This window comes from Arachis hypogaea, chromosome 10 (genome assembly GCF_003086295.3).
Source record: "Arachis hypogaea cultivar Tifrunner chromosome 10, arahy.Tifrunner.gnm2.J5K5, whole genome shotgun sequence".
Taxonomy (NCBI): Eukaryota; Viridiplantae; Streptophyta; class Magnoliopsida; order Fabales; family Fabaceae; genus Arachis; species Arachis hypogaea.
In genome coordinates this window covers 2153597-2171075 of record NC_092045.1, presented here as the reverse complement: position 1 = coordinate 2171075, position 17479 = coordinate 2153597, and the positions used below count along the sequence as shown (strand labels likewise).

At 31.1% G+C, this 17479-nt stretch overlaps 4 protein-coding genes across 6 annotated transcripts; all 4 read right to left on the bottom strand.

Moving 5' to 3' along the window:
* Nucleotides 1–441: 441 nt before the first annotated feature.
* On the bottom strand, nucleotides 442–2937 carry LOC112714551 (uncharacterized). 2 transcript variants are annotated; one of them, XM_025766167.3, is made up of 3 exons: nucleotides 2717–2937; nucleotides 1232–1399; nucleotides 442–908 (listed from the first exon to the last, which is right to left on the bottom strand). In XM_025766167.3, the coding sequence occupies exons 1-3, from the start codon at nucleotides 2852–2854 to the stop codon at nucleotides 645–647; spliced, it is 570 nt and encodes a 189-aa protein (XP_025621952.1). In that variant the 5' UTR covers nucleotides 2855–2937; the 3' UTR covers nucleotides 442–644. The 2 variants fall into 2 exon arrangements, with proteins under 2 accessions (XP_025621952.1, XP_025621954.1); XM_025766169.3 differs by having other exon boundaries at nucleotides 442–902; nucleotides 2717–2933.
* A 4942-nt stretch (nucleotides 2938–7879) lies between these two features.
* Nucleotides 7880–9039, bottom strand: LOC112714550 (protein E6). The gene has a single exon (XM_025766166.3). It carries the CDS (start codon nucleotides 8982–8984, stop codon nucleotides 8184–8186), a length of 801 nt encoding a protein of 266 aa, XP_025621951.1. The 5' UTR covers nucleotides 8985–9039; the 3' UTR covers nucleotides 7880–8183.
* Nucleotides 9040–11227: 2188 nt separating this feature from the next.
* LOC112714549 (uncharacterized) lies at nucleotides 11228–11958 on the bottom strand. Its single transcript, XM_025766165.3, has one exon. It carries the CDS (start codon nucleotides 11844–11846, stop codon nucleotides 11379–11381), a length of 468 nt encoding a protein of 155 aa, XP_025621950.1. The 5' UTR covers nucleotides 11847–11958; the 3' UTR covers nucleotides 11228–11378.
* Nucleotides 11959–12878: 920 nt separating this feature from the next.
* Nucleotides 12879–15397, bottom strand: LOC112714548 (uncharacterized). Of its 2 annotated transcripts, none has more exons than XR_003159293.3 (9): nucleotides 15109–15397; nucleotides 14862–14989; nucleotides 14612–14659; nucleotides 14385–14498; nucleotides 14206–14274; nucleotides 14026–14082; nucleotides 13745–13872; nucleotides 13289–13369; nucleotides 12879–13126 (listed from the first exon to the last, which is right to left on the bottom strand). XR_003159293.3 is itself a non-coding variant. In XM_025766164.3 (9 exons), exons 1-9 carry the CDS (start codon nucleotides 15266–15268, stop codon nucleotides 13070–13072), a joined length of 855 nt encoding a protein of 284 aa, XP_025621949.1. In that variant the 5' UTR covers nucleotides 15269–15397; the 3' UTR covers nucleotides 12879–13069. The 2 variants fall into 2 exon arrangements, 1 of the variants encoding a protein (XP_025621949.1); XM_025766164.3 differs by having other exon boundaries at nucleotides 13732–13872.
* Nucleotides 15398–17479: the final 2082 nt, after the last annotated feature.

Sequence of the window (17479 nt, the reverse complement as noted above, 5' to 3'; positions counted from 1 at the left end):
TAATAATGAATTATAATTGAAAAAAAACTTTAATAAATACAGGAAATAAAATAAAAAAATTGGTAAATAATAAATATAAAGATATTAAAGAATAATATTTTTATTTTGGAGGAAAAAAGAACTCATAAAAAGATAACACCTCATATTTATTAGTAAAAAAAAAACTTAATTTTAGTAGATATTGCCGTACTAAAAAAAACACCAATACATTTGAATTGAACAAATTGCTGTTTTCTGCATTTTCTACTCTTGGTTACAGGTATAAATAAATTCATTCACAAATAAATTCACTCAATCAAGATCAATAGAATTTATTCATTGAAAATTTTTAAATGAAAAGAATCAATTTTTCTTTCTCTCTTAACTTTCACTCTTTCCCTCTCTCTCCCTTCTGGTTGAATAGTTTAGGACATAAATGTTTTTTCATAACTTAGATAAGAGTAACAAACAACAAAAAGTAGACTATTTTATTATTATATATATTTCCCATGGTGTATGAAGTATGAACTAAAAAATAGTGATGAAATGGGTCCAGATCATCAGTGAACTGTTGATTAAGAAAATAGGGAAAATAACAGAAATACAGAATTGAGAAATTTGTAGTAGTCTTAAATGATAGAGAAGTAGATATATTTGGTAATGTGTTAGTTCCTTGAAGTCTTCTTAGTCTTATTGCTAATCCTTTGAAGGGTATGAAGCAATATGGGAATGCAAATGCCTCTACACATATCCTCCACACTTTGTTCTTCAGAGCCATTGTAAGAACCCTTTGCCAGTTTCTTCTGCCTCTCTTCTTCCAACCTCATTGAGTTTGACAAGTACAAGCTTTCTCTCTCTCCTTGTGTAGCTCCAATTAGCTGAGCAAGAGACACACTCTTGTCTTGAAAGAACGAAGCCGACGACTGTTTCTTGCAACACAAGAAACTCTAACTAATAGAGAACTTTACAAGCTTCTGATAAACTTTCTTGGTTTAATGTTAATGTGTACTTGGATTGGTCTAAAGCATATTTCATGCATGATTTACAAGCAGACATAATCACTTATTCGCAACATTTTTTATAACTTCTAAATTTTATAAATAAAAATGAGTGATTATAAATGTTTCTAGAATACGCATTAAATATGTTTTAGTTTTTTTTTTTTTTTAAAGATGCTCTTAGTTCCTTAAAATTGCGTCCTTGATAGTTTCAATTGAACAAGATGATTGAGGCACATGAAAATTTAGAATACCTCAGTATCTAGATTAGAGGATGAGAATGAAGAGAAACTGGTGGATGGTATGTGCAATGAGTATGGTGCAACTGAATAAGCAGATGGAAGAGAATCCACAACTCTAAGTCTCATATTGAAGAAGCCAAGCCCAAGTGGCCATCCAATACCAATAGCCATCTCATCATTCTGAGAAGAAATATAAGTAAGATAAACATACCAATTTGTGTATAGTTAAGTTCTTCATATCTGAATAACTTTTCTAACTATCAAAGCAAGATACTAGTATACTACTCCTATTAAAATTTGTACTAAATTGGAGAAGTTCCTAGTGTTGCTATCAAACATATACTAAGTTAGAATGACAGAAAGGTAGTGAAATATGGAAATTATGATCAATAACCAATTAAACAACATAATATACAAGAAGAAAAAGTGGTAATAGTATTTTCTTTTTATAGAATATTTGGGGGGCCATGTCCCCCATTTTTCTGTTCAAAGCTCCTACACTATGTCTCAAATTCCAAGATTGTTAAGAGTTCTGTTACTATCCTCCTTTGATGTCAAGTTTGGATATCATCATAAACAATATAGTATGGAAAAATTATGTGATGGATAGTTGAAAAGACCATTCTTAAAGTGTAGCAGACACTTCAATGAAACTGTGATCCTAAACCATATAATTTTGACATGTTTTGCTAAAAATGAACAATTAGATCTGCTGGAATTCCTGGCTATACTCTTAGCTTCCAAAATTGATCAAATAATAATAATAGTCTCCAGAGGGGACCATAGTCAGATGAAAGGACATGTTGATATTATTAGGACTGATATAACTGATATGTATCAGTTCAACTCACATTCTTACAATAAAGTGTGGACAACAAACTCTTGTTTGCATTTTAATTATATCTTAGCTCATGTGGCCACTTATTTAACAACAACTAACATTATGATTCAAACTAAACACACTGCATGAGAGAAAAGGGTTTCTCTTTCTTATGTCAGTCCATTCGGAAAAAATACAAATTTCATGCACATGTTATGTCAACCCAATAGGAATAATGGAATAATATACAAAATTTTACATACATAGATAACAGATAGCATGCAAGTTTAGCATGTCAATTCCCAGAAAACAAAAGCACAATAACATAAATTCAATCAACATTTCATTAAATATGACATGCAAGAATACCACCAACAATCGATTCCATAGAGATTAAATAAGAAGATTGCATAACATACATACAGAAACCTATATTATACAATATACACTCTCAATGAGCAAAACCAGGGAGAGGCAAAGAAAAAACTTCAGCTTCAAATAGACCCCAGAAAACAAAATATGATTTTTATCTTTTACTGACAAAACAAGACAAGAAATATAGAATATCAGCAAAAAAAAAAAAAATGAAGAAATGGAGGCACAATGTGACAGTGTATTTGTTCTTGTTCGTGCAATGGACACAAAGTAGTGAATAATGGAGAAGATGGAACTATTACCTCTGCAACCATGGCGTCTCTCTGTGAAGCTGATGGCAAATTGATGGTCACAGTCTCAGAGAGAAAACAGAGCCAAAAATATAAGAATTGTTTTGGAGAAAACAAGGGTGAATTTTTTATGTGTCTGCTAACTTGCATTCTCCTTTAAACGTTAGACATTTAAGAGTCTGGTCCCACTTCAACATCACTTGAGTTAAGCTTTTGATCTTATCTCAAGAAATCGGAATTTTCATCAGTGTTATAAATAGGAACGCTTAGATTTAAGTTTCAATGATTGTGATTGTGAATTTATAACGTAAGAAGTAAAAATTTAAATATTTTTTATGTTCTAAAGGTTAGTTTTTAACCATTATCTTATATAAATAGTAAAGTGCTTATAATTGTATAATTAAATCAAGTATATTTAAAGTGCTTATAATTGTATAATTAAAAAGTGATGCCATAAATGGAGTAACATGTAATCAAAGAATGGCATTACAGTTAATTTAGTCATTCTCAGGGGTGACACTTCAACAGCTATGAGTAAAAAGAAAATAAGAGAAGCGTTACTATTATTTAACTTATGAGTTTGGTGAATAAGCAGATATCAAAACGGTTGAGAAGTGTTTATGTTGCTTAATTATTTGAAGCAATGGAATTTTGATCGCCATAGGAAGCATCTAAAGTACAGGTCAACAACATCGTAGAATGTTACTCACTGACTGCTGTGTTAAGTGGCAGATTATGGCGACACGCAATTCGAATTCGTGTTCCATTAACACACGAAATTGAAATATATTTGCTACAAACTCTCTTCTAAGAAAATAGTAGTCTTGGTTGACAGTGTTAAAATTTATTACAATTTCGTTAGGTTATCAATAATATTTTTCTCAATTTCTGCCAACTCTTATTTATAATTGTGTTTAATAAAAATATTTTTGTAGATATATCTAATAAAAATATTTTTTTATAATTATGTTTAATGAAAATATCTTTAATTCTTTATATATGTATTTTCTGAACGTGTCTACTTATACATGTATTTAAAATATAATAATTAATTATTATTGATAATAAATTAACAGATAATATATTAATATTCTATACTTTTTCTATTTATTAATATAATAGATTAAATAATATTATAATATATATTTAAGAGTTTTAAGTAATTATTAATATGATAAATTTATAAAATTAAATCAAATCAAAATTTAAGTAAGAAAAATTTTAAAATATTAAAAATTTTTAATTTAAAATTAATTTAATTTAATTTCATAAATTTATCATATTATTTATCAATTAAGACGGTTAACAAACTCTAATACTATTAAGAGTTGTATTATTTAACGTATTATATTCGCACACTTTAATACTATTGGTAATAGAAGTAAAAAAAATTAACATGACTAACTTTAAATTTTTTAAAGATAAATTTAATTAAAAAATGTTCGATTATCAATTAAAAGATAAATAATTTTTTATGAACTAATATCAACATTTACTCGAATTTTATGTCAACGGCTATTTTTCTATTTTTTGTTTTTTCCTACCACCTCTCTGGTTTAGTTGTTTTCATATTTTCAATGGTACGTGAAAATCATGAGTGAAGTGAAGTGAAGTACTTAGTACGGATTATGATAATGATGATGTTGGTATTCAAAGTGCGCCATCTGATGAACGTTTACGTTAGCCTTTAGACACAGATGAGACTAGGGGTGTATATGAGTCACGGCACATTAGATTTGGCTTAAATAAGATTAATCCGAAATATAAATCGAGTCTAATTTTTAGACCGTAATTCGATCTTAGATTCGATGAAATTTACGTATTTTTAGGTCGAGTAAAAATCAGGTAAAAATCGAATAAAAATCGAGTTTTTAGTATGTAAAAATCATCTAATCTCTAACTATTATTTCATAATTTATATAATAAAATTCACTTAAAAAAATATAATAAGAACCCATCTTTCTTTAAAATTAAAACATAGCCATAATCAATACTAATATTGTCTAATTAACACCAAATATTTAAATCAATACAAATAACATAATATTATGCATTAGTCTAAAGTCTTATGCATTTTAAACATAAAATATTAACTTATAATCTTATAATAACTAATAACACAAAATATTAAGGTTTACAATATTTAAATTCCACATAAGAATAGCCATCATTCATCACTAATAATATAAAATATTAATTGTGTATGATGACCGGGCCACCGGACCGAGTTCGGGAGACCCGAGTTATAGTCCGAACCCGACCCAAAATAATAATCGGATATATTTTTGAGACCCTTATCCAACCCTAAATCCGATAAAATCACATCAAACTAGCCCCTAAAGTGTTCGAATCGGATCGGCCATGTACACTCCTAGATGAGACCTAAAACTCATGATATTTGCTTGCATTCCTATAAATGCCGTTGTTAGAGACCAATAACATGTAGGTTAATGTTACAACATCTTTTAATGAAGAATAAAAATTGTTCTACTTATAATACAAAAATAAAAAATATTTAATATAAATCTAATATTCGCCTAATTTCACTATGTACAAGACTCAAGAGCGTGCACAACTGCACATGATTTTTTTATTTTTATAAATTAAATAAATATAATAATTATGAAAATAAATAATTTAAAAAATATTTACTAAAATAAATATCTCTTATTTATCTCGTTTCCAGTATAAATGAGATAATTTTGTATGTATCTCATTTATCGTGTAAACGAGATAGGAAAAGTGGATATGACACGTGTATATCTCATTTACAGTGTAAACAAGATACATGTATTTTTAAAAAAAATTGAAAATAATAAAAAATATTAATAATATCAATAATCTAAACTTTTAGCATGTAATTAGTACATAATTTTTTTTTCAAAAAAAAAATATAATCTCGTTTACAGTCATTTACATGGTAAACGAGATATACAAGTGTCACGTCCACCTCTTTTATCTCGTTTAAACGAGTTACATGTAAAAGAAGGATATTTATTTCAATAAATATTTTTTAAATTATTTATTTCAATAATTATTACATTTATTTAATTTATAAAAATAAAAAATCCCAACTGCACAAGTTTCATTAATGTTTTTCTTAGGATATTTACTAAAATTGGCCCAGACCGTGAAGAGAAATGAAATCCAGCCCACAATTATAACAAGTTTGGGCCAACATCTAAGTATGTAAACTCCAATCTGGGCTTTTATTGGTACTTTAAGCTATTACAATGGGCCTAAGTTGCAAACCCAAAACAAAAATAGGGAGTTTTGCTGAATATTGATTTTTTGAGAGTCAAAAGTCAAAACTCAAGATAACTATAATTTTATCACAGATATTTCAATTGTATTGTGATCACTTAGCGTTTGTTTTGAGGTACTGAGATAGAGATTGAGAGACTAAAACTCAGTATCGTGTTTTTTAGTTCAGAGACTGGTACTAAAATTTTTGTCTCTGTCTCTAAAATTTCAGTATTTCAGTACCTCCAAAAAGTAGGAACACAGGGACTGAAATTTTGTAGAGATGAAGACTGAAACTTTAATAACATTTTATACCTAAAATACTTTCATTTCAATTAATTAATTCTAATTTTACCCTTTGTGTAAATTAAATTAGAGTTTCATTCTTTTTTCAATTCCTATCTCCCATTTTGCATCAAACAGAATACTAGATTTATTTCAATCTCTGTCTCTCAGTCTCAGTCTTTCCGTCTCTATCTTTCCACCAAACGCTACCAAAATGACTTGTTACACTGTATTGATAAATTACTTTTACATAAATATATGCATAAACTAATTTCTGAAATTGATTAATAGACCATAGCAATGCTACTAAGACATAAAAAGGTTGATATTTAATTATATATAGTTAGTTTCTGTGGCAAGAAGTACAAGTAGGTGTAGTGATAATTTTTGCATGTGCTTCATGGAAAGAAGTTTTTTAGGGTTTGGTGTTTTAGGTTAGCAGTCAATTCTTATGAAACCTAACACTTTCAAATATGAATTGAGCTGCTTAATTTCATCTGTAAAATAAGAATTTATTTTTATTTTGAGTTGGCTCACCTGTGCTTCTGACTTATGTGATGTTAAGAAAGAATAAGGTTTACTAGTTTAGTAGTTTAGTAAGCAAAAAGCTAAAAAGAAAATAAAAGAAAAAGAAAAAGGAATTGTAATACCGTTAATTGCGGAGGGACCAAAGGCTAATTGATTTGTTTCAACATTTTATTTTTCAATTTGATTAGGATGCTAATCAATAACTACTTCTTGGGTCATTGACAATGTTAGAACAACCATCAGGCACTAATCTTGTTTTAAAGACAAATTGAAGTGACAATTATGGCTAAAGAGAGTGGCAAAAGGGGTAATAACAATAATAAGGACCATTATGGTTCTTAGTTATTTTCTCAAACGGTACTCCAAATAGCACAGTTTAGAAAAAGTCTAAAGGCCTGTCTAAAGGCCTAATACGTTTATTAAAATTTGTCCAGCACTTAACTAGTAAAAGAAAAGTAAGTAATCACATACTATTAAATAAAATCCCATACCATTAAAAACAGCAATAATGACCAATTGATGACTACAAATCACAAAACTTGCTCACAGTCCTCGACAATTTATTAGGCAGCAAATAAATATATAAACTGTACACTAATGTAGGTGAAGACGGCCTTTAAATTTGTTTGTTGAAACTTGCAAGAAGGTAAGTGAAGCATTAGTAGCATCAACACCAAAGAGTAAGTGAAGCATTGATGAATCAATGAATGAATGAGTGTAATAGTTGTCCAAATTTTTATCTTGAGGAAATTTCTTACGCACAGAGCCTCATTTTTACTAAGTTTGTCCAAGTATCATTTTCCTAAAATAGTGTGTATAGAATGAAGTGATCAGAATTTCATTTTTTAACTAAGACACTTCCAAAAGGACATGCACCATGTTGGACAAAATAATGTTGCTTCCTCATCACAATGTCCAAAAGACATCATCGGTAGATTTAGTGATGCTTCATCATAATAATGTTCAAAAAAATTGGTATCCAATTTCATGGTAGCAGCTTAGCATGCAGGTAGGGTCAGGTAACATGGACCACTGATGTTAATCTTCCACATATTGCGCTGCTTTGGAAAATTGTGTAAAATATTGTAAACTAGAGATATTAAAATAAAATAAAGCAAGAAACAAACAAACAAACAAGCTTAATTACTTGACATCATACAACTTATTAGCGGCTATATAAGCAAAAATTAAATTACACATGTGCCTGCATAATACTTACTTGATGCTCAATTCAGAGACAATGGGATTTCAGAACACAAGATATTAAGTACAAAAATAAAATAAAATAAACAAAGGAGTAAAAGCACTCCATAAGTTAATTAATAAGCTATTTCTTTCAACTTTTGTATTTGTTTTTTGAGAAAGCACAATTGAGAACACATGACACCAAAACACAGCAGTAGTTAAAGTGAATTGTTCACTTTCATGGCTGAGTGTCATCTATCTCATCTTCAAAGAACTCCTGGTTGTTGTTCTGGTTTGAGTTGTAGTTTCCATGGTAGGCATTGCCTCTTTGGTTGTTGTAACTATTGTAATTGTTGTTGTTGTTGTTGTGGTTGTTCACTACTCCTCTGTATGCTTCACCATGGTTATTGGTGTTGTATTTCTCAGATTCAAGGTCATAATAGTATTTTCCACCCTCCAAAAACCTTGTATCACTCATGCCTTGCCTCTCAGGATTGTACCTGTTGTTGTTGTTGCCATTGCTTCCAGCATTGTTGTTGTAGTTGTTATGGTTGTCCATGGAGTTGTATCCTTCTTCTGTGTACTTTGTGTCACTCAACTCATTCTGGTAATTGCCATAAGAATCTTTGTTGTAGTAGTTATTGTTGTTGTTGATGAATTCTTCATTTTGGTCATTGTTGTTGGAGAATTCATGGTTGTAGAAGTACTTGTTGTTGGAGTACTTGCTTGTGTCCTCAAACTCAGTGTTGTATGGCTTGTAATTTGTGGTGGTGGTGGTGGGAGGGAGATGCTCAAAAGTTTCATGGCCATAAAGGCCATAGCTGTTCTCAGTAGTCTCAGGAACAAAAGATGGTTGTTCTTGCTGAGGATTGTTGTTGTTGTTGTTGATCAAAGGAAACTCTTTGTTTGGAAGTTGTTCAGTTTCTTTGACAGAGGTGACTTTGCTGAAGAATTGGCTCTCTCTAGCATTGATTATTTCAAGAGACAGCAAAAGGGTTGTTAAGAAAATGCAGGAAATGAAGTTTGAGAATGGAGCCATAGGTAGTGAGTGGCAAGAGAATGGTTTGATGAGCAACTATGCTTTTGCCTAAATGTGTTTACAATGCTTATAACTGAACTTAACTCTGGTTCTTTTATGAGTCATTTTGCTCCTTGAAACTTCTATATTTTAGGCAATATGAAGTGTTTAAAACTGTAATACTAGAAAGATAAAAAAAAGGGTCAGAATTTGATTTATTTAGCATTTATTAATTATTGTTAGAATTAATAAATGTTAAATTGAATTATGATGCTAGTTGTTTTGCTCCTTTTGACTATGCTGGTTTTGGTTGTATCATTCGCAATTCTGATAATGTTAGTTAAAATGTTGCACTGAGAAAGTCGAAGTGAGCAGTGTTCTTTTTGCTTAATTGTATGCAATTTGGAGAGGTTTACTTCTAGTTTGGCATAGTGGATTTCGTGAAGTTATTTGTGAAACATACTGTCTAGAGGCTATTTTCTTAGTAAACCAAAGAATGCTTGGTAAGGATATACTGGAATGAAATTTGACAAAATATATACAGGAGATTATGAATTAGAATTTGAGAGTCTCTATTCTTTTAATTCAGAGGAATGCAAATAGTGTTGCAGATTGTACGGTTAAAGCAGTAGCTTCTGACGCGAACATTCACCCGAATTGGAGTCAATCATGGAGTAAGTTTCAACATCTAATAGATTTAGATATGAATTTAGCCAATTAATTTGATTCTGTCTGTTTTTTTCCTTTCTTTTTTATTTAGTCACAAAAAAAAAGACAGATTCTTTAACTAATTTTTTTGTTACCAAATATTTTTGAATTTAAAATATAATTAACATAGAGTTTAGCTTTCAGACTTTTCGTTTAATATAGGCTCCGAAATCTAGGTTGATCGATCAATGGGTCTCTGAATTCTGAGACTACAAAATCTACAACTTAGGACTCCAAATGTATGCTGTAGGGTCTTAAATGCATTATGATCTATGTATGTGTGTTACATGACACTTTGTGGCATGCCCATATGTTAATGCTACTAGTGAATAGGGTGATGAAATTAGTTTTTACTTTTCTTTTTTTAAATTTTTTCCCTTTTAATCGGAAAATGGTGTTTGGTAGGGTAGGAGATACAGTTAGTACTTACTAACCAGCTGTGGATGTGTCTTTTGAGAGCCATTGTTGGCCATGCTCAACAACTACTACTACTTTGGGTCACCCATTTTAAAAATAATTAGGGAAGGTGATGCTTCTATTTTCTTGATGCCTCTTTATCTTTTCTTTTGTTATTATTATTATTATTATTATTATTATTATTATTATTATTATTATTATTACTATTATTATTATGGGGTCAACATTAAAAAGAATAGAAAGTTAGTTTGTGTTAGCTCAAATGTAAAGCAAAGGCGAGAAATCAATAATCATAGGCCGGAATCACAAGGAGGGATTGTGGGAAGAGAATGATGAACGGTTTGAAAAGGAAACATAAATGACAAAGAAGCTTCCTTGTTAAATGTTGTGACTTGTGACCCTAAGATAAGGAAATGGCTGGCAAGTATTTTATTTAAAAAAGTAGTGAGTGAAGTAAGTAATTAATATGGTTTGAAAGGCTCATTTATATGTGTAATGGTTGAGCATGATATGTGGAGAAATTTTGGCACTCATGACGTTAACTTTTTGTTCTTTATTGGAGCCTTCAACCTTGTTGCACTGACTGAAATTGATTCCGTAACTAGCGGAACTACATTTTCAGCCTGCCATTCCGAAAGGAAAGAAAATCAAAATAGAAAGGCAACGCTTAGGAAGAGGCGTTAGTCCAAAAGGAACAATCGAATCCAATTCATTTTCAAGAGACAAAGACTTAGCATAAGACCATTTTTTTTCTCTTAATCTTCCTTAATGACAAGAAGGTTTCGCGTCTTTCCTTTTAATGGAAAAGTTGATTTTATTTCATAATGGTGTCTCTGCATCAGTTCATACATCCAAAACAGAGAATAAAGCAAAACTAAGAAAAAAACTACCATACTATATGACAACACATTGTAATCTTCAAAGGATTAAAAATGTTGCAAGTCATTGATCCAAAATGTCTTGAAGCTTGTTGCACTATCTGGAATTATGACACCAGAAATCACAAAGGATCATATCACCTTTACTTTGAGCCATTCCACTATCATTTTTAAACTCGCACCATTTATTATAAGTACAAAATCTTAGAATTGTCAAAGCTTAGTGTTTTTTTTTTTTTTTTTGCCACAGTTCACTCCATGTTTTAACAAAAAAATCGCATTGGAATTTTGGATAACGTAAGACGTAGGGTCAAAGAATCACATATCATGATAGTCCAATAAGCAGTAACATGTTAATCGTGTTAGCGTACAATCGCCGCTAGGAGGATGTTAACGAATTCTACCTTGTTCTTCAATCGTTGTAATCTGGATTGCGAAGTGGACTCCAAAAGACAAGGGAAAACAAGAGAACATTGGGGACGAGGATGGGGATGAGTGGGTTAACATCTCTGCCAAGCGGTTTCCTAGAAAGCCTCTTCCTAGCGTATAGCCTTCTCTGTTGGTGGCCCCATTGAGCTTCCTCCACCCCCTCTGCCAGAATCAGTGGTGGTGGCTGCTGGAAAGGGCACTTGCTCCTCCAAGAGGTTTGAGGGGGACCCGTTCTGAAGACCCTTCTGAGGAACAGTGAGAAGCCCCATCTGTTGAGGAGGGAGGGATCGGAGGGGCACAGGAATGGAGGGTAGTCCCAGTTCAGGTAACAGGGGATCTGGGTGGCTATCAAGAGTTGAGAGTGGAGGCCTGGTTCGTGTGTGGGGCTGGTTATGATGTGGGTTAGGGCTTGGAGTCTCTGCTCCCATGTCGTGTCTTCCATCAGTTCCATGCCAAATATGAGACTCTCTGTGAATCGGATAAGATATTCTGCTTTCACGGGGAAAAAAGAGTGTGTTTGGTTGAGAGAATAATAATAATAAAAAGGTTTAATTCCTCTGTTTTGGTTCTTATAATTTTGCGAAATTTTTAATTAGGTCTTTATATTTTTTTTTCTTTTAATTGAGTCCTTATATTAATTTTTTTTTAATTAGGTCCCTATTTTTTTTCTTTTATTTAGGTTCCTATACCAATTTTTTTTAGTTGAGTCCTTATAAAATTAAGCCGATTACTATTAAGAAAGACTTAATTGAAAAAAAAATTAGTACAGAAACTCAATTAAAAAAAAAAAGCATAGAAACCTAATTAAAAATTTTACGAAATTATAGAGACCAACAAAGTAATTAAACCTAATAATAATAATAACAATAATAATAATAATAATATGACTAATATAATTAACAAAAATAAGAATACAAAATAAATGAACTAAAAGGTAGAAAAAGTAATGGGCTAAAGCAAATCTACTTCATTTTCTGGCTAATTTTTTTTGATATTGGAGGAGTGTGTGAGTTGTGTTTGGTTATGGTGTATATAGGTGTTAGACACAAATATGGGACAGAGAGAAATCGGACCGTCCGAGTTCTTTGTTAAAAAATTCATTTACCACAAATCGGACCGTCCGATTAGTTTTTGTTTTTTTCTTTTTTATTTAAAATCAAATCGGACCGTCCGTTTACACCTTTTGTTTTTTTTTTTTTTTGAACTGAAAACGGACCCTGCGTTTCCAATTTTTGTTTTTTTTAATTTTTCCTTTTAATGAAAACGGATCCTCCGTTTCTAGGTTTTTTTTTTTTAAAAAAAAAAATCAAATCGGACCCTCCGAGTTTTATTAAAAAAATATTTTTTTCTAGATCTCCTCTAATCGGACCGTCCGAATTCTTTGCTCTAAATCGCTCGGTCCGATTTCAGTTTTCTGGTACCATACGCAGGAAAAACACCCCTATTCTCCATAATGCTGTATCACCCCATATCTCCCACCATATTAAAAATAAAAAGCGTCATTTTCTTTTCCTGATCCACTTATTTATTCCCTATAATCATTCAGAATTTGTATAAAATCAAAATAACCAAGTATATCATACACAAGATCGAGATCAAGTATATCTCATGTTCTTCAACACAGTTGTCGGAAGAAACTTGTCAGTTGTCACCTTAGAAAGCGGTAAGAACCAATTATGATGAGAGCAATACCCAGGCACTAATTGCAGGGAAGATGATAACAGCAGAAGCCTGAAATGGAAATATGAGCTTTTGTTCAAAGAATGATAATCTCTGGTAATAAAGAGCTGTCAATATCTTAGAATGAAACCCCCCCCCCCCCCCCTCTTTTTTCTCCCCTACCCCTCTCCTTCCTCTTCCCTCCTTTTTTTGATAAGTAACTGGAAAGCTTACCAGGAAGAAAATCAATTCATCATTTGCAAGAGATGCAGTGAATTCATTTCTCTTCATCAAACTTTTTATGAAACCTTGAAGCTGCACATAAATTTGTGTTAAGACAATTATAACTGCATTGGCTTCTTAAACTAATAATGCCTTACGTGTTGAACAATGAAAAGGCCTCACCCTATCCCCAAAAGTAAACACCATTGTGTAAATATTTATGTTTAAAAAGCATAAAAAAACTACAGGAACGCAAAAAAACTGGCAAATAATAATGAACGGTACTGGAATAGTAGTCTGAAATACCAAGTGACCAACAAACATATGAACATCATATAAAATCTATTTATCATTAAACTTCCACACAGATAGTGCTTCAAATTCTCATAAGTGAATAAGGGATCATCTTGTTTCACTAGACACTAGTTCCTAAAGACGTGTGTTTTCTAGAAAACCTGATGGTGATACTTTTTAGCCATTGAAGAGCATCGCTTGAACTGATCCATAGCCCGTGAGACAAGTGAACTGACTGAAGTCCTTTCACGAGATACATAGGAATGCAGTGCTCGAAGATCATCAAGAAGGGTGTTGGTAATCTATAGAACAAATAACAATGAAATGTCATGGGAAGAGACGAGACAGAAGTTATGAGTCATGGCATATACAAAATGTGCTTACTGCTGGGCAGTATCTTCTAGCAGGGGATAATACACTATGATAAACAACAATACCAAAAACTTCAACATTACCCTCAAGAATGTGCATCTTGTAAAGCTTGCTAGCCTTTGAGCCTTTAGAGTCCTCATCTTTTACACATACAAACACACAAATATTACAAAAGGAAAATCAATCTGAAGTTCATAAAGCATGTGAAAAGAATACTCTAATGTGTAGTAGAATTTATATTCTAGTAAATAAACTTGATATACTTTGGTAACATGAAGAGCCTGCTCAAGATGCTGAACCTGAATCCACTGTTCAGTCACAATATTGTTCATCTGAACGAAATAACATAAATGCAATGATCAATGATATGTCTCAACCAAGCATCAAATTAATGTTTTGGTTAAAATGGATATAAAGTGAAAAAATTCATTATATCAGCTACCTTTTCAACTCTTAAAGTGACTTCTTCGAGTGTCTTTTCAGTATCTTGTGCTTTAGATATCAGAATATGAAGCTCAAAGTTGTTCCTTCTCAGGGCAGACCAAAGAAGTTGTACCTATGCATTTCCAAGCATATTTCTCATATCAGTTGAACTTTCAATTCGATCCAAAAAGTTATAAAGTAGTGAAATTATTCACTTATATAAATAGCTTGCAGGAAAAGAAAGACCTCTTCCTCCAAAGCTTCAACTCGTTTTTCGGCATCCAATGAATCAGTCTTCAAAAAAGAGCAACAAATGGAACTCAAATACAGAAATTGAGAGGGAAAAATCAAATCGAGTTATATTATTGCTTCCCACATAAAAACAAAGTCAGACTAAAAAATGTAGGTGAGAGGAGCACAAAACAATAAGAGAACAAAACGTGATAATTTTAAAGAAAACAAGCCAATGGCATAATTACAAACAGGTGGAAGACACCTTCATTTTAGAGAGAGCAGATTGGAGAAGGAGGATTTTTTCCGACATTTCATTCATTCGATTCTCAACCTGTTCCAGATAGGCATCTCTTTCCTTTAATTTGTTATTATTCTCTTCAAGAACCGATTCTGCATTCGAATTACTAATTTTCCCTCAGCAAGAAGTTCAAGAGAACTTTTGTTCCTGAATGATGCATATAAATTGAAGCAGAAGCGAAAGATGATAAAAAAGAATTACGAAGTGTTACCTAAATGAGCAATTTTGAGGTTGATTTGGTGAATTTGGGAGGTGAATTGGTCGGTAGGTTCAGCTGAAGCTGAGAGGGAAGAGTGGAGGAGAGGAGAGAAGGCTAAGAAGACGACGACGTTAATGGAATCGGAAAGAAGAAGAGAGCGCGCAAACGCCATTGCTTCAACTGATTACTGCCTTCAGCCTCCTTCTCTTTCTTTCTTCAGAGGGGCAGAGACAGCACTCAGCAGCAGTCACTAGTTAACGACTCCCATGTCATAGTGTAATTTTGATTCACATCACAACTCAAGTAGAAGTTATTATTAAAAGTATTCAAATTTTGTAATAATTATTAAAAGAAATTATTCGTATGACGATTTGTAATTAACTGATACTGTAAAATTTATGAAAAATACTGTATCTTAAGATTAAGCTTTAAGTAAATGAATTTTAAGATAATGAGATGTATAAACCTAAAGATATTATCATTTCTGCACCAAATTTTGTGGGAACTGCACCATGAAGAAACTCCAGTCAGTTCTCCACAAGCAAGGTAGATAGTATATGTGGAACAAAAAAAATGAAGAAATTAGAATAAACAGAACATATGAAAGATCTAGCACAACAGCTTTTTTAACAAGTACTTCTTGCGAATTGTGTTAATCACAGCAAAAGAATTTAGGTAAACAGTTTAATTAATTTTTTTTTTAAAAATAGTTTAAATAATAAATGACTATATTAAAAATAATTTATAAATAAATTATTTGTGTTTGAATTTTTAATTTTAAAAATATTTATTTTAAAAGAAATATAATAAAATGTAGTAATATTATGAGAGAAGTAATTTTTTTTAACTTCTCTATCAATTTTTAAATAACTTCTTGAAAACCTGTAATTTAATTTTAAAAATTGCACTAAATATTAATACTACTACTTTTTATAAATTAAAAGCACAAAAAATTTATTTTTAAGCTTTTCAAATGGATCCATAGTCTACTTTACCAATAATAGGGGTGCATAGACCCGGACGACCCGAAGGCCCGGCCCGGCCCCGAACACTTTAGGGACTAATTTGGTGTGATTTCATCGGATCTAGAGTCGGGTACGGGTATCAAAAATAGACCCGGTCATTATTTTGGGTCGGGTCCAGGCCATATCTCGGATCACCCGAAGTCGGTCCGGTGGCCCGGTCATCATACACAATTAATATTTTGTGTTATTAGTGATAGATTATGACTATTCTTATGTAGAATTTAAGTATTGTAAACCTTAATATTTTGTATTATTAGTCATTATAAGACTATAAATTAATGTTTTATGTTTAGAATGCATAAGACTTTAGACTAATACATAAGATTGTGTTATTTGTATTAATTTAAATATTTGGTATTATTAGACAATATTAGTATTGATTGTGGTTATACTTTAGTATTGATTGTGGTTATGCTTTAATTTTGAAGAAGGGTTGGTTCTTGTTATATTTTTCTAAGTAAATTTTACCATGTTAACTAATGGTTGGAGTCTTGGAAATTTAAATTTTTTTACATGCTAGCTTACAAGAAGGTATCAACGTAATATAATGTTAACGGCCCGATTTTCACTCGGTATAATTGTGGCCTGAAAGTGTATTGGTTTCATTGGGTCTAGGACCGGATTCGGGTCTAATAAATAGATTCGGTATATATTTCGGGTCGGGTCTGAGTCACATCAAACCCGGCTTCACCCGGCCATGTGCACCCCTAACCAATAACATAAGCTTGTATGAAAACTTTTTTAGAAATAACTTTCATAAATTATATATAAACATTTATAGAACAAAAAGATAAAATTTTATGTTATGAAAATCTTATCAAGCCTTTTTCTTAAGCTAGAATGTTATGCCCTTGTTTTAATAAAAAAATTGAGTGACAATTTCACAATTTATTGTAAGGTTGGTTTACATAACATGCTAGGTAACAAGATTCTCATTTTTGCAATGGAGTAGTAACTAGCAACCTTTTTGTGTGTCCTTGGAAAATAAATACCTTTTTTGCAATATATAACTTTCTTTCTTTTTTTAATTTTTAACTTATAAAAATTCTAACATTAAAATTTGGTATAATTTTTAAACTTACTTTGTAATTTTTTAAAAAATTATTTAAATATTTATAGAAAAATAAAAAAATGACTTCTCTTAGAATAAAATTTTTTTTATTATTTTTTTAAATAAATATTTTTAAAATTAAAAAATTAAACACAAAATAATTTATTTATAAATTACTTTAATTAAAATTTTTATATTTTAAATTTTTTTCTAAAAAAACGTAATTATGTTATTTACTCAAACTGATTCTTAACAAATTAATAAAACAAAAACAATTGAAAGAACTGAACGAAGACTTAGTCTTAAA

What these genes read in the sequence shown, in the direction of transcription:
- LOC112714551 (XM_025766167.3), bottom strand. Translation starts at nt 2,854, where the DNA reads ATGCAAGTTAGCAGACACATAAAAAATTCACCCTTGTTTTCTCCAAAA. An exon ending in GAGACGCCATGGTTGCAGAG is followed by an intron (nt 1,400 to 2,716) that starts GTAATAGTTCCA and finishes ATTTCTTCTCAG; the next exon opens with AATGATGAGATGGCTATTGG. An exon ending in CCTCTAATCTAGATACTGAG is followed by an intron (nt 909 to 1,231) that starts GTATTCTAAATT and finishes TTGTGTTGCAAG; the next exon opens with AAACAGTCGTCGGCTTCGTT.
- LOC112714550 (XM_025766166.3), bottom strand. Translation starts at nt 8,984, where the DNA reads ATGGCTCCATTCTCAAACTTCATTTCCTGCATTTTCTTAACAACCCTT.
- LOC112714549 (XM_025766165.3), bottom strand. Translation starts at nt 11,846, where the DNA reads ATGGAACTGATGGAAGACACGACATGGGAGCAGAGACTCCAAGCCCTA.
- LOC112714548 (XM_025766164.3), bottom strand. Translation starts at nt 15,268, where the DNA reads ATGGCGTTTGCGCGCTCTCTTCTTCTTTCCGATTCCATTAACGTCGTC. An exon ending in AGGCTCTTCATGTTACCAAA is followed by an intron (nt 14,083 to 14,205) that starts GTATATCAAGTT and finishes TATGTGTAAAAG; the next exon opens with ATGAGGACTCTAAAGGCTCA. An exon ending in CTAAAAAGTATCACCATCAG is followed by an intron (nt 13,370 to 13,731) that starts GTTTTCTAGAAA and finishes ATTTATGTGCAG; the next exon opens with CTTCAAGGTTTCATAAAAAG.